The 15,170-nt window shown below is 33.2% G+C and overlaps 1 protein-coding gene across 1 annotated transcript; it reads right to left on the reverse strand.

Moving 5' to 3' along the window:
• Nucleotides 1–2,445: 2,445 nt before the first annotated feature.
• On the reverse strand, nucleotides 2,446–14,022 carry LOC110625771 (suppressor of mec-8 and unc-52 protein homolog 1). Its single transcript, XM_021771406.2, has 16 exons — nucleotides 13,862–14,022; nucleotides 13,499–13,709; nucleotides 12,682–12,834; nucleotides 11,194–11,242; nucleotides 9,418–9,501; nucleotides 9,151–9,254; nucleotides 8,103–8,189; nucleotides 7,968–8,021; nucleotides 7,262–7,357; nucleotides 6,589–6,716; nucleotides 6,211–6,337; nucleotides 6,057–6,116; nucleotides 5,788–5,895; nucleotides 4,898–4,998; nucleotides 4,090–4,141; nucleotides 2,446–2,776 (listed from the first exon to the last, which is right to left on the reverse strand). Exons 1-16 carry the CDS (start codon nucleotides 13,885–13,887, stop codon nucleotides 2,678–2,680), a joined length of 1,539 nt encoding a protein of 512 aa, XP_021627098.1. The 5' UTR covers nucleotides 13,888–14,022; the 3' UTR covers nucleotides 2,446–2,677.
• Between the last annotated feature and the right edge of the window lie 1,148 nt (nucleotides 14,023–15,170).

Consider the following 15,170-nt stretch of genomic DNA (forward strand, 5'->3'; position numbering starts at 1 on the left):
ATGCTCCTCTAGCTATCTCCCAGCTTCCTCTTCCACTTTTAAGCTCTCTCTCTCTCTCCATGCAACCTTTTATCTTCATCCTCTGCTCTTTCCTCTTCTGCTATAGCCATGAAAATCCCACCATCTCTTTCACTCTTTATTAGTACCATTCTCTTCTTCTTCTTCTTCTTCTTCTTCTTCTTCTTCTGTGGATGTTCTTCTTTCTTTTCAAATATTAATCATGTATCTATTTTTCTTCAACCTTTGAGGAGCAACAGAAGATTGTTGTCTGATAAATTTGATTTCACCCCATTTCTCAACAACTCACACCGTCTTCATCACTGGCACTTGCCGGTGCAACCCCAGCCAGCGGCCGGAACTGATTTTGATCCACGTTATGATGCTCAAAACCGGCTTGTTCCAACCGGTCCAAACCCTTTGCACCATTAAGGTTTTTGTTTTTTCTTCTTCTTTTTGTAATTTTATTTTATACAGCTTTTTGTATTATACCTATTAATGGGTAATCATCCTATTTATTCTTTTAAAAAATGGGGGGAAAATCTAGTGGAATTAGGTGTATGATAATGATTCTATACTTGTCAATTTAGAGAATGGAAAATATTAATTCATACATATTTTATTATTTTCTCTGCTATTGAGCTAGCAGCAATTTAATAATTAAATATTTATTTATTTATTTTCAATAATTTCTGAAGTATAAAAAATCAAAATTCATTCTTTTCTTTCTTAAGTTATCTAATTATTCATGATGGTGATTCTGATGATGCAAAATAATAATAATTAGTTAAAATAGTTTATTAGTAAATAATTAAGAGTGACGGAAGAAGAAGCAGGAGCTGTGTGGCGGATAAGGTTTAAATTAAAAAAATTGATTTGAATTGAATTAATTTAAAATTTTATTTTAATTTTTTATTTATTTTAATTTAATTTAATTTTTAATTTTAAAAAATTTTAATTATTTTAATATGATTTAATTTTAATAAAAGAAATTAAAAAAATAAATTAATAATAATATATTATTTTCAATAATATAAAAAAATTAAATCATATTAAAATTAAAATATTTTAATTAAATTTTAAAATATTAAAAAATATATAAAAAATAAAAAATTTATTAAAAATTTAAATTATTCAAATCAAATCAAACGGAATCAGAACTAAAATTAAAATGCTCACTGTCTAATTTTAAGCTGAATCGAGTGAGCATTCGGTCGACCGAATGCTCACTGTCGAAGGTAAGGCATGTCATGGAAACCAAAAATTACTTTAAAATGCAACAGATTGAAATCGGAGGTTTAATTTATTTAATTTGGTCTCATTTTGATCAAATTTAATAGATAAATCTCAATTAGGGAAAAAAAAAAAACCTTAATTTTTTTTACTCTAAAATATAACGATTAACTGCCACAATGTTACAAATATGTAGATCAACTGATGAGGAATTTGTCCTAAAAAACTTATGATTTTGATTGAAAGCAATCTCTTTTAATCTATTTTCAAAAAGTTAAAAGGTCCAAATGCTTATTTAATTTATTTTTTAAAATTTAATTATTTCTTATATTTTAATAGTTAAATGATGTCTAAATCTTAAAAGAAAAATCATGACTATTTACTTATATTTTCAAAAGGAAAATAAACTCAAGAATCAAAATAAACTCAAAAGGGACAGAACCTTGTAGCCAGCCAATGGGTTAAATAGCCATATGATGAAAATGCAAGAAGCTGACAAGCATGACCCGATTCTAAGAAAATTCCAGATAAAAACAATTTTTTTTACAGTGACTTGCAATTGCCAATTTCCTATTAGAACAGAAAACTGCTATTGAAAATTTCGAGCATTAAGGTGGGCATTGGTCAGTCTGAGATGTCATATTCAGCAAAATTCTCCCACATGGGAGAGCCATAGCAAGGAAGCAACGATGACCAGTTGCTCACAAACTGCATGCTAAAGGCATAAAAAGGGCAGCTCAAAACAATTACAGATGTCCTAATCCTAATCCTTTTTCACTGCTGACCACTATGCATGCATGGCTCCCGGGATCTAGAACGAAACCGAAGAACCATATCAAAACATTAAGAATCGAAATATTATAAAAAAAAAATTACATAAATTTGTTTTAACAACTGAGAACTAAAACTGGAACCGTATCAAATCGAGTCAAAACGAAAAACTGGGAATCATATCAAAACTGAAACAGCAAAGAACCAATCGAAAACCATACCAAATTTCGCTGTAGTTCTAATTCCCAAGTAAACCCCAAACTGAAAACAGAACTGAAACCACATGCTCATACTTCATAGCCATTCCCTAGGAAATGAACTACTTTTCATTATCTATAAGCCCCAGGGGCAAAGGCAGCTCAAAAGTGAAACAGTAGGTTGAGTTCTCTGCATAATTCAACCTGATGAGTGCGAGATGTGTAAGACGAAATGATCCCTAATTAGTTATGTGCACAAGAAAATGGATTTGAGATTTCCAATGGCTAGTTGGCTACAATGATCTAGTTCCCTTTAGTTAAGAATCACAGATGCAGTCTTCTACTTAGCTCTTCACCATACACATTGGAAATTGAAAGCAAAATTTAAAACTGTTTTGAAGCCTATGGAAGGGAAAATTTTTTGATGTAAAGCAAAGAGTTGTTTGTGAAAATGTAAAAAGGATCAACACAAGGGCAATTCAAGGCTTCCATAATTTCATAGTACAATCTTCACTGTATGTGGCAATGAGATTCCGGTGGGGATGGTGAGTCACACCTATTACATCCTTCTCATGAACCTGCCAGGAGTTATTAAACAAAAAAGGTCAAAACAAGTATGCAGAATCACAAGATTATGCACTAATGGACAAGCAGACGGTTCTGCTTGCAACTTTGTATAACCCACTCTAAGGGCTCAATTTAAAGGCCTGGAGTTGGATACACAAACTTTCTATAGACATTTGAGAGGAAAAAAAAAAACCCCTTTCGACAGTCATCCAATTTAAACAGCTCAACTGAGATGTATCAAAAGCAAGAACTAAATAATTCAGTTCTGTTTGTAAATTTTTAAGATCATTTTTCAAACAGCTTTTTGTTTATTAGAAAAACAAACTAGAGAAATATATAGAGTAAAATTTATTTAACTCCAAATCACTTTGAAATTTGAGATGTTGTACTGTTAATATATTAAACCATTTCGCTTCAGATAATTATAATAAAACATGTATATTAGATATGTTTATTCTTCCTGGAGTCTGCTAACCTTATGCATATATTTTATTTACTATTAAAAGTGTTAATTGAATAAGTGTTATTCTCTTGCTTAATTAGTTATTATATTTTTTAATTTTTATATATCAAATGGTTATATTTCAATTCGAGTTGGTTTGATTTCTTTAGTTAAATAATTCAGATTGGTTAGAGAATCATCATACCACATTAAACTATACTATGTATACCACCATAAAAAAATATCTTAGGCTCATGTCAGTATTTTCTGCCCATATGCCAAACGTGAAACATCTATGTGAATTGTTTATATGGAGTTTTGACAGAAATGCTTAATGACCTTATTAAAAAAAAAAATAGATTGAATATGCATACATAAGAAATTTCACAACAGCCATTGACTAGTTATTGAGGATTAAAGACCATGAGAAGTGATTCCCATGGGGTCATATCACTTCCCATAAAGCATTAAGCATTTCCCCTGTAGTTGAAACAACTATTGCTAGTTTGCTACACGTAGCTCAGCTTCCTTCCCTAGCCTTCTGGAGTTCAACTGAAACTCTGACCTTATGTTTCAATGGAAGGACTCAAAATGGTGAGATCTGACTTTGATATTACCTAGTTTTCTTTGATTGATTAGATATACAAATGTAGTTTATGTGTATGGATGTAGATAGAACATTATTTGAATGTCAATTAAAATATCAATAAAAAAATTTCAAACCCAGTTCACGTTTTGAAACTCATCAACATGTTTAATCATCTTTATTCATTTATGTAATTATTTCAAGCAATTTAAATTAAAATATTATCCAATTATTCTCATTCGAAATTGTTCCATCCAAACACGTTGAACAATCTTAACCTCTACCAATTCACTTACCTTCATTAGATGTTCTAGTTTACCAGATTGGTGGCTGAAGCAGTATATATTCCTGCAGTTTCAGAATATATTAGGTAATATAATCAAAAGCAGTACCAAGCTGGGAAACAAGAAGAAAATGTTAACAGTTCAGTTTTACTGTAGGAGATTTTTCAACAAAAAATATTGCAAAATTCAACAATGATGTCAACTGGTGAGTGCAATTCAATATCACAGTAGGATGGCAAGAATGAGATCTTGGCACAAGGCAGTAAATTGAATGTCATAAAGGCATCCAGGGTTATTCAAACCAATAACTACCAATGTGAAACAGTTGTTGGCTTTGGTTTGATGTGAATCACAAAATTCCATACACCACGAATTGCTCTAACCATATATCAAATGCATCAATGGTCAAGGGGGTCCATTGTGGGGACCATGCTAGTTTATTTAAAGCCTCAATCACTCCTGTATCCTGACCGGTCCTACAATCTACATCATAGATTCATGAAACTTTCAACTTTGATTTCTTTCTAGCTCTTGCTCAACAAGCAAATGCAACATGAAAAGATGGCAACTACTCTTACCCAGAAGGAACAAGAAAAGAAAAATGGCAATTACAAAAATATTTAGCAAAACAAATATATCATGTTTAGCAGCATAGTTGTCTAGCACCTTCATACCCAAATTATTAAAACACAAGATCACAGAAATCAAACAAAATTAGGACAAATTACTTGTAGATCAAAGTGAATTAGATGGAGGATAAAATTTCGTACCAAAAGGTAGAAGACTAAGCTATAGAAATACAGAAGTTAGAAAGCAATACCTGTCTTCACCAACACAATAAATCCATTCCCCTTTTGGTGACAAACATGCTGCAACAAAATCTCCACCTTCTCGTTTACCAGATGAGAAACTCTTCACAACCTGCATTATAATGATTTAAAATCAAAATATCAAAGAATAACCATTCCTCTTTAGCCTCAAATGCAGTTCCTTGAATTTAAGGAAACTCATATTCACCAAGTAATTTCCTCAATAAAATTTATATACAAACTGCATCAATTGATCTAGTACTCAATATAGAAAAATGTCATGAACCATGACATTATGTACCATATTTTTTAAGTTTATTTTCTTTTCCTTGCTGAGATAATTTTCTTTGTCATATAAGAGTAATTATATGTCAATAGAATTATTTTTTTCATTATACTTTAGCTCAGCTAACAGTACATTATCTTTCAAATACTCATTTTTCCAGTAAATACATTTAATCCAGCATGATTGCCGTAATGTGTGACAATCTGTGCATTCAAATATCCCCAAGTCAAGAATATAACTCATGTGTGATTCCTGCTTCTTGTTTTTACTTTGCAGTGTACCATGCTGATTAGATTGGTCTATTCTTTTTAAGTGCAACAAAAAGAAACCAAGTTCAAGAATCAACAATAAAAAAAAATCCAGACAATGACAGCCATAAGGTAACCATGCAAACAGCTGCTGCAGTAAATTCACGGATGATAATCAAAATGAAGCTGGCAGACTAACATGTGGTTCAAAAAAGCATAAACAAATAAAAGCTATGTAACATATCACTTTTATTTTTTTGTATACTATTATTTGTGAGTCAAGGGAGTCATAGAAGAGAACCGAGAGGGTGTCAGTATTACTCATGGTAAAACATGTTATTTCATTTCTTTTGAGTTGAGAAGCTACCTGTCCTTGAAGTGTCATGATGCATACTGATGATGTCTTATTACAAACAACAATGTGATCTGTGTTCTTTGGGAAAAGATGAACAGAGTTCACAGAAGCATCACCTCCCTAAGAGTTCCAGGAAAGCAACAATTAGGCATGAACTAACTCAACAAGAAGATTGAAACAAAAATGACATGTAAAATGTTTCATCCCAAAGACAGATATGGCACAGGATAATGCAACTAAAACTAATTAATATGAATTGCAAATTCAAATAGGAAAAGTACCCTCAGCGGAGGTGGTGGCCTAAATGTATGTATACACTCTGTACTCTTCACATCCCAAACCTATCAAAGGCAAAACACAATCCGTTATGCAAACACAACAAACTTCACCTAATGATAGGGCCCAAGACTTAAAATACCAATACATGCAACTTACCTTGACTGTACAATCACTGGATGCAGTAATAACACGAGTTCCATCACTTGTAAAGATGGCATCATTCACATAGGATGTATGACCCCGGAATTCTTTTAACAACTTGCCAGATTTTAGGCCATGTATTCTATATCAAACACAACAAATGATTATCCAACACAATACCAAACAAGAAAAGAAAATTTACTGTTGTACAGATGAGAAATAAACAAAACTGGAAACTTCAATAAAGCTCACTGGAAGTTAAGATAAAGAGTTAAAAGGTATAATATTCAAACCAAGTGCCAATTTATGGTAATCGACAGTGCAAAATATGAACTATAAGTAATTTGCAACAACAAAGAACAAAAAGCAACAAAAGAAACCTCATTAACCAACCTGGCTGTGCTGTCAAAGGATGTACTTAGAAGCTGGCTTCCATCACGAGAGAAGACAACACTAGTGACTCCTTGAGAATGTGCACGTTCAAGACGACGTAAGCATTGACCAGTCCTTATCCGCCAAACCTAAAAATTATGTAAAGTAAGTTCTATACACATTTAAATATCAAAATTCCAAGTTTTATACTTTTTTTTTTGCAAGATTTTACCAAAAATGATGCAAATTCGACCTAAATGTGAAAAACACAAGATGGCAAGTCCAGATTGTTGTGGTCAATGTTGTTTCTACAACTGATGCCAAAATGTTTTCCCCAAATCATAAGCCACCTTTTATAGTCCACACAACTCATCTTTGCAGTAAAGCACCATAACCAAAAAAATCTCCAAGCATTAAGCACCAACTATTCTCCATGTTTTAGCTCTTCTCAATTATTCAAGAAAATTCATAATTTTGTTACTGATTACAAGCATATTTGCCCCAAAAATTCACACTTGACAAGATTTTTGGAAGATGATACATCCATTAGCTTGGAAGTAACCCTCATGGATATATTTAACAATTCAAAGAAGATCAATATTTATAATTGAAAAGGGCAGTTGCCATTTAAATTGAACTCAAAACAAAGAAGTTTCACAACCATAACCTAAGCCAAGCACACAAATAAACTCACTTTGATCTTCCCATCTTGGGAACCTGATGCAATCATCTCAGAATCTCGGCTAAAATCAACACACAGGACAGGATCATCATGCATCATAAAGGTTTCCTGCAAAAAGTTTATTCATCAGTAAATGCACGATAGCAGAGGCTACTGCTGCAAAGCTAGCATACTAGGGATACATTTGCAGTATTTGTAAAAAAAAAAAAAAAATCAGCCATTTTTTCTTTTATTTTTTGGGTGATGTCGTGATGGTGAATAGATGGGTTTAGCTATCATCAAATTAGACAAGGTTTCTTCAGGGGTGAGCAAATATTCAATTATGCATATTTGGATGAGTGGTTAAAAGTATAGTAGATGAGCAGAAGATTGATAAGACTCAAATATGTTATTGATGGTAAAGACACGCGACTCCCATGCTGCCATGGACAATGGTTCTTCTTGGAAGATTATCACCAAAAGGGGCGCAGGCATATTATTTTGGCATTTATGATGTGATGATGAATATATAAGATTATTTTCCATATTTATATTCCATGAATGGATCATACGCAATAATTGCATGGGATTGGTTAGACAATGTTGGAGAGAGCACTAAAACTCAATGTTTCAACCTATATCAAAAGAAACAAATAAGATTTCCTTGTTTGTTACCTCAGGTAAAAGTTAAAGTTTAAAAACTACACTAAAATTAAAAGAAATAAAATGTGGGACTTACATCAGCCTGGTACTGAAGATCTTTCTTGAGCTTTCCACTTAGGTAATCCCAGACCTAGTGAAGACCAAGAAGTACAAAGTCAACAAAATTCATCCATCGATTTTTGTTAGGAGAAGAAACTTCCCAAGAAGTTACCTCAATGAACCCGTCAACAGAGCATGAGACAAGGAACTGCCCATCCGGTGAGAACCGAGCACATTCTGCATGACTTTTTGATCCAAACTGTAGCATAAAAAATTCAATCATAATACGAGGGGCATGCAATTTAAGGTCTCAGTAATACACAGGCAATTCAAGCAAAATTAAGTAATAAGTATACAAAAAGATGCAAAAGGGAATCATAAGTCTAATCTGAAAATTCTTGATTAACCTATCCTTGTTCTTGGAATTTACATATGCTTGGAAGAGTAAATAGTTGTTTGAATGTATAAAGCACATGACAAGAAGTGAATCATTGGTTGGGTACACCACTGCAGCATTGAGGAAGAGAAACTTATAATTGTTTGATAAATGATAAATTACATCCAAAGTCCAAACCCTTTTTTTTTTAAATGCTGATAATGCATTGCATGGCTCTATCGAGCTTCCAAATTACAAATACTAATTAAGGATTGGGGCAAGGCTCCCAACCAATCAAAATTAAGCTTTTTAGAGTGAACAAAGAAACCAAATGGTGAGCAGCAGGTGAAGCTCAACTCAAGCCATTCTTCTAGATGTCCAACTGGCCAAACAAATGGGGGCTAAATCAGTTTGTCTTTGGGTCTCACTTTGAAGTGGTAATTAAAGCTTTAAGGAATGCAACACTGATTGTAGCTGGGAATTTTGTGCTACCACCTTTGCTATCAGGAAACTTCAAGGATTTTTTTAAGAAGTAGAGTTTGCTCATGTTAAAAGAAGGGTACTTTAGTTGCTCTTTAGTGGTGGAATTCTTTAGGCTGATATCAGGGGCAATGTTAATACAGAGGTAAGTGAGAATAAACTGGCTTAGCGAAAAGCTAGATGACATAATTCGCTTTAATCAAAGACAGTAACCCCTAGCTCAAATGAACAATAACTTTCATATCTGCCATATGTGACGCACGAATTTCTACAAGTTCAACTTGCAGGCACTTAGAGATAGTTAAAACATTTTAAAATAGATAGAAATTAGGTATGGATTACTTATAAAGATCTAAACACAAACCTTTATAGTGTGCGCAAGAGTAGTTGGATACATGTCATCTACATCCTGTTTCATAGCAGCGGTTCCTCTAAATAAGTCAAATTGTGTTCCTGGTGGAAGCAACCCTGAAAGACCAAAACAAAAATGCTTCATAAACACATAGTTAGAAAGAGAATATTGAATTTTTAAGAAGCAAAAACAAATGTCATCTAGTAGGCTTCTTCAATTGGTTTCAAATAAACTTCCACACCAAAATAAATACAAATATCGTTAGGTCCAGAATCTCACCTTGGTGTTGCTGCCACTTTAGAGCCTGGCCAATTAGAGCCATTAATCGAGAAGGTGGAACAACACTAACTTCTGCAGCTAGAGCTGAATGCATAAAAGATCAAAAGAATCTCATTCACCAGAAAACCTAAAATAAAAGCATAAAAAAATGTCTGTATAGCAACAGGGTGTGAGTACATCCATAGAAAATATCTAATACATGTTTTGTTATGTATATTTGCCTGCTGCTTATATCTTGTAATCTCAATTGTGCCTTATTTGCTTCCTAGTGATAAAAAGCTCAACTCTTAACTTTCAAGTGCTGTGAATTCAGTAAGAAATAATACAAAACAACAACCATACCATATGACCAAAGAAATAATGCAAAACAACAATCATCTCATAAGACCACGGACTAGGCTGAACGGCTGCTTAAGTCAATCATTTGAACCATATTTTTTTGAAGTTTATATCCTGCTTTTTTTGGGCTTTATTAAGCCTCGTTCTTTATCAACATAGGGACTTTTTTATAGCCTTTTAGGTGTTTCTATTTAAATAACTGATCTGTGCGCCAAGAAACTTCACAAGTTGAGCAACTATCCGTCTAAAAATAATTTTTCCCTTCTCTCATAAGTAAAGAAAAGAAAGGAGGCAATTGGGAAAAGAAGAAGGAGAAGGAGGATTTGGGGCGGGTGGGTGGGGAGGAGAGGAAGAGGAGCAAATACATGAAATAACAACTAGTTGGAATCAGTAAAATCCTTTTTCGTCATTTAACTTTGTTTAAAACCAACCACATACATATCTAAAAATTATAAATCTTTTGATACTTCATTCCATGCGATTTTAGGTCCCCCACCTTTCCCTTCCAACTCCTTTCACACTAACTTATCACCCTTTCACACCAAGGTGTTTGATGCTCTATGTTGCACATGACTAAACCATCTTAATCGGCATTCTCTCATTTTATTGTCAAGGTGTACACATGATCATGATGGAGTTAATCTTATCCATTATCATGTTATCAAACATCTATCTTAACATTTGCATTTTTGCCACACTCATCTTGTAGGTGTTTTATATCACAGATGGCCAACATTCACTTCCGTGCAACATAGGTAGCATACAAAAATATAAATAAAAGATAAAATTTCCGTTGAAAATGTTCAAAAATTCAAATCATCAAAAAGAAAAGAAAAGAATCTCACACAATAATTTCCCAATCAGTAAAGTCTAATTCCATCAAATCATCATATTCCCCCTACTACACCTCTAAGAGTGATGCTCAGAATGCAGTCTAAAAATTTAACTTTTTCAACCTAGATTTCCCATTCATTCATGTACAATGTTTCAATTATCTGCCATGCTTGGATACCATAGCCAGATCTTGTAGGTGTTGGCCCCTTGCAGCAATGATATGTAGCAACCACAAACTTGTAATGTAAAGAGCAAAAAATTGGGAATAAAAAACAACCAATTATCAAAATACTGATGCACTATTATGCTACCACAATGATGATAACTCTATAGAGTTACCACATCTAGGAATCTCAATGCTCACCTCAAGCATTTCAATTCCGGAAGCTAGATAAGGGAGAAGATGGGAGAACCAACTCAATTATTTAGGTATATAATGAGAAAAATAACAAGGAATTCTATTTCTAACAATTAAGAGCAAAAAATAGCATATTGAACCTTTAAATACCAAGGAATTCATTGTCAATAAAAGAACATTCAATGTACAATAAGTGTAGGACCTTTATAATTAATTCAATAACAGGAACATAAATGAGTAAAAACCTTGGGCAATTTGTGCACGACGTTTCTCCTTGGTTGAATCCTGGTAAGCCTGTCCATTGGCAATAGTTTTTCAATATTACCGAAAAATATACTCATTGATTGATAGAATAGAAATCCATCTCTTGAAAAAGCTATAAACCAGCCTCACAAATTCTTTACCACAACTGATTCATTTCCTCAAAGTGACATAACTTAGAATAGAAAATATTAGATTCAACAAAAATAATAAAGGACAAAGAATTAGGAATCAGAAGTGGACTGTAGTTTATGATTAAAATCAGTAGAAGTGCAACAAGGAACGTTATTAAAGTAGATACAAATTTCCCACAACACAACAAATAGGTACATCATCAAAGAAACTAGGTTTCCATCTTTATTTTTTCCAATGAAATGAACACTTAAGATGAATCACCAAAAAAAAAATCCCCAAAGCATGTAGGAAACCCACTATTCACCAGAAATGGGGAAAGGCCTATTTCACATCACATATAATTACTTGAATATATTCACTATTCAACATTGATCAGAATCCAAAGTAAGGATAACTCCTATTTTTGGATAAAGATAGACAAGTTTGTAAGAAATCATTGTCTTTTATGATCAAGGAAAATTTACAAATATAAACCTAGATAATAACATTATGAAAGTGTAGCACTATTTTTCAAGCTTCATAATTATTGAATTTAGTTATTTGAATTAAAATGATTAGCCTCGTTTCAAGGATCAACCTTGAACCTCAGTATGGTACCTTGTCAAGTTGCACCAGCTCAAGTTCAGCTAGACCTAATAAACATAAGTGAATTTCATTTTGAAATTGTTATCAGTCCAATAATGTCATGTCCAAGAACTTAAGTTGCACCTGCTTTTAGGAACACATGCAAAAGCCTCCCAATCCACAGTCTTCCCAAGTCCACCCCGGTAGTATCTAAATGGCAGGGTAGCCTAATCCCTCCCGCCCATATTGAACATACTCTAGAGACAGTCAACCAGATATCCAGATAGGCTATTCCTATCAATCAAGTAGGCTCTCATTGCTTGTCAAATGGCATTGAATTTAATCCTTCACACGATACCTACTTGATGCTACTCTAAATGAAGACAAATATATGCAGGTATTATAAAAAAATCTTATAGAGCTATAATGCAAGAGGATATTGATAATCAAGAATTCACATCGCATGAGTAGAGAGTTGATTCTTTTCAGATGAACGCTCACTTGGGAATAACACAAGAAAACTATAGGATAGGAAAGTAAATTCATGAATACATTTATGCAATGTTTATACAATCCTAAAACACATATCATGTCCATAAAGGACATCAAGTATTACCCACCAAGAGGCATTACAAAGATTATCACAATATAAGGTATGTCCATATCTAGCTATACAAAAAGATAGAAGTTCATAAAGGAAGAAACTTGCATTCGCATAATAAAATGAAGAAAACAAATCATAGCACAAAATAGCAAGAAAGATAAATTTTAACCTCATTTGGATCAAAATAAGTTCTAACTAGGAGATGCTCAAGTCGCAAGTATCTCTCAGGTTGCTCTTGCTTCATGACACCCATTGCCTGAGTTTGCCTTAAAATGGCACGTGCAGTGTCCAACTCGCGAAGTTCTATCATTTCCAGCACAATCTGCAACAATCACAAAAGAAAGCAATTAGAAGAATCTCTATAGAAACAAAGTCCTTCAAACTTAGCAACACAAATGCATCAAATGGTTTGATGCCTTGCTACAGGTAAGCTTGGACTCAGGCTCACATGATCCAAGGAAGAGAAGAACTTCCAGTCGATCACATGAAAAGGCTTGAGTAAGGTTAGCTGTTTGTCATGGACAACTTAGAGGTATAATCAGTACAGTGATTACAATAGCTTCTATGTCTTCCCTTTTTTTCAAAAATTTTCCACGTTTTAATTAGACTACATTACATAGCAAACTCGCGCCGAAACTAGCACAAGTATTCAAATTTACAAACAGAAATTTCTTTTAAATTATATTAGATTTTGAAAATAGGTCCTTGAAGAATTTTCATATAAAGGGAAAATAACAAAATCATGGCATTGCATGATAATAAACCTTCAATGACAGAAATACAAAAGCATAAACAAGCTTTAGCTTGTAACCAGTATGCTGCAGGTTTAAGCTCCACTTTCAAAAGAAAGTCACTATTGATATTAGCAACAAATTCTGGAGTGCAGAGATTTTCTCCAAGGCCTTTTCTACAAAGACCCACGACTTCAGCCGGCAAGACCATAACTGGGTAATGTCCAAAAAGTTCAAACAAACAAACCTACGAACCTGCTCATACAAGTCCTCCAATTTATTCCTGGGAAGCTTGAGCTGAGCCACTTGAGGCAATATAGCATCCCATCTTCCACTATTGATATCAGCAACAAACGTCTCGATACTATCCACTGTATTGAGAGAGACTTGGCACTCATTCTGCAATGTCTGGAATGTTTGGTGCAACGAATTCTCCTTGCAGAACTGGAGCACGATCTTGATCACACTGCGAGTACAATTTATCAGAATTCAACCAAAAAAAGAAAAGAAAGGAATCCCAGAAAAAAAAATTGAGGGAAATGTGATTAAGCAGAAGAGAGAAGCGAATCCGAGCGAATGCAAGGTGCAAATGAAGTATTATTTGGAAGGGAACTTTACTCTCGAGCTTCAATTTCTAAAGTCATCCTTTGCTCTTAGAAGCAGCGAAAAAGCACGCTCGGATTAAGGAGAGAAACTGGTTTAGGGTTCCAATTTTTCACAACGTCCATTTGGATGGATGACGTCGGTGTTAAATTAAGGCACTGTTTGGATGAGGCGTCACACTTAGGTCTTTGCGTAATTTTTTTTTAAGACAATATATATTTACACTTAAAAACCCATAAACTTTATACATCATATATTAATTGTTAATGGCGAAATTAAATAAAAAGTTTCAAATTGGTTTACTGTTTATATATATAAAAATTTCAAGTGATTTCAAAAAAATTAATTATTTAATAAAATTTATCACCTTCTACAATTAAATTTTGTAAAAGTTCATTATTTTACATGGAGTAGCAAATTACATAAAATTTACAAACTTAAAGATAAAAAAATCATTTATGTTAGGCGGAAATAAAAAAATACATAATTTTATTATGAATACTAATAAAAATTATTAAATTAAGTAATATTAAAATAAAATATTTTCATTTAATGTGCTAAAAAGAATAACAGAAGTTTAATAAACTTGAAAATGCAGGAGAATAATGATTCTCACTGAAAGAATGTCGTAGTTTATATATAGAAGGAGGGAGCTAACTGACTTATTCAGCTTTATAAGCTAGCCAATAAAACTTCAGTTCTCCTAACAGATTTTCACTCCATAAATATATTTACATCAACCAATCCCATCTTGGAGAGCAAAAAAGAAAAAACATGTGTAGAGAGAGATTTTGTGTACAAGTCTGCCAGTTATAATTTGGAAGCAACATGCTCAGTAGAGATAAATCATTCAATGAGTTTATTTCTGACAACATGACAATCAATATCTAAGTGCTTTGTATTTTCATGGAATATTGAGTTAGCAGCAATATGGAGTGCTGCTTGATTGTCACACTTGAGTAGAATTGGTAAAGAAACAGAACTTGGAGAACATAAGCAATCCACTGCAGCTTGCAGATAGTTTGTCACAGGCCCTGGTTTGTGAACGGGTAAGGGGTCTTTGGTCAGGTTGGTGAGAGGAAGAAGGGTTTTTATCCTTTTTTCTACCTATTTTGTAGACTTCAGAGAGAATCTACAATCTCTTGAGTTAAGTACTAAAAAACTGGGTTAAATTTCTCCTCCTCTTATTCAAAAATGCCTGCTGTTTAAATACAGCAACAGAAACAAACATCTCCTATTAAGGAGGGATTATCAACTATCTTGAGGATTATCCTCTTATTTCTACTCAACAAAATAAATAAAGAATAAAAATATTAACAAGAAA

The sequence above is a fragment of the Manihot esculenta genome, chromosome 1, assembly GCF_001659605.2.
Source record: "Manihot esculenta cultivar AM560-2 chromosome 1, M.esculenta_v8, whole genome shotgun sequence".
NCBI classification, from domain to species: Eukaryota; Viridiplantae; Streptophyta; class Magnoliopsida; order Malpighiales; family Euphorbiaceae; genus Manihot; species Manihot esculenta.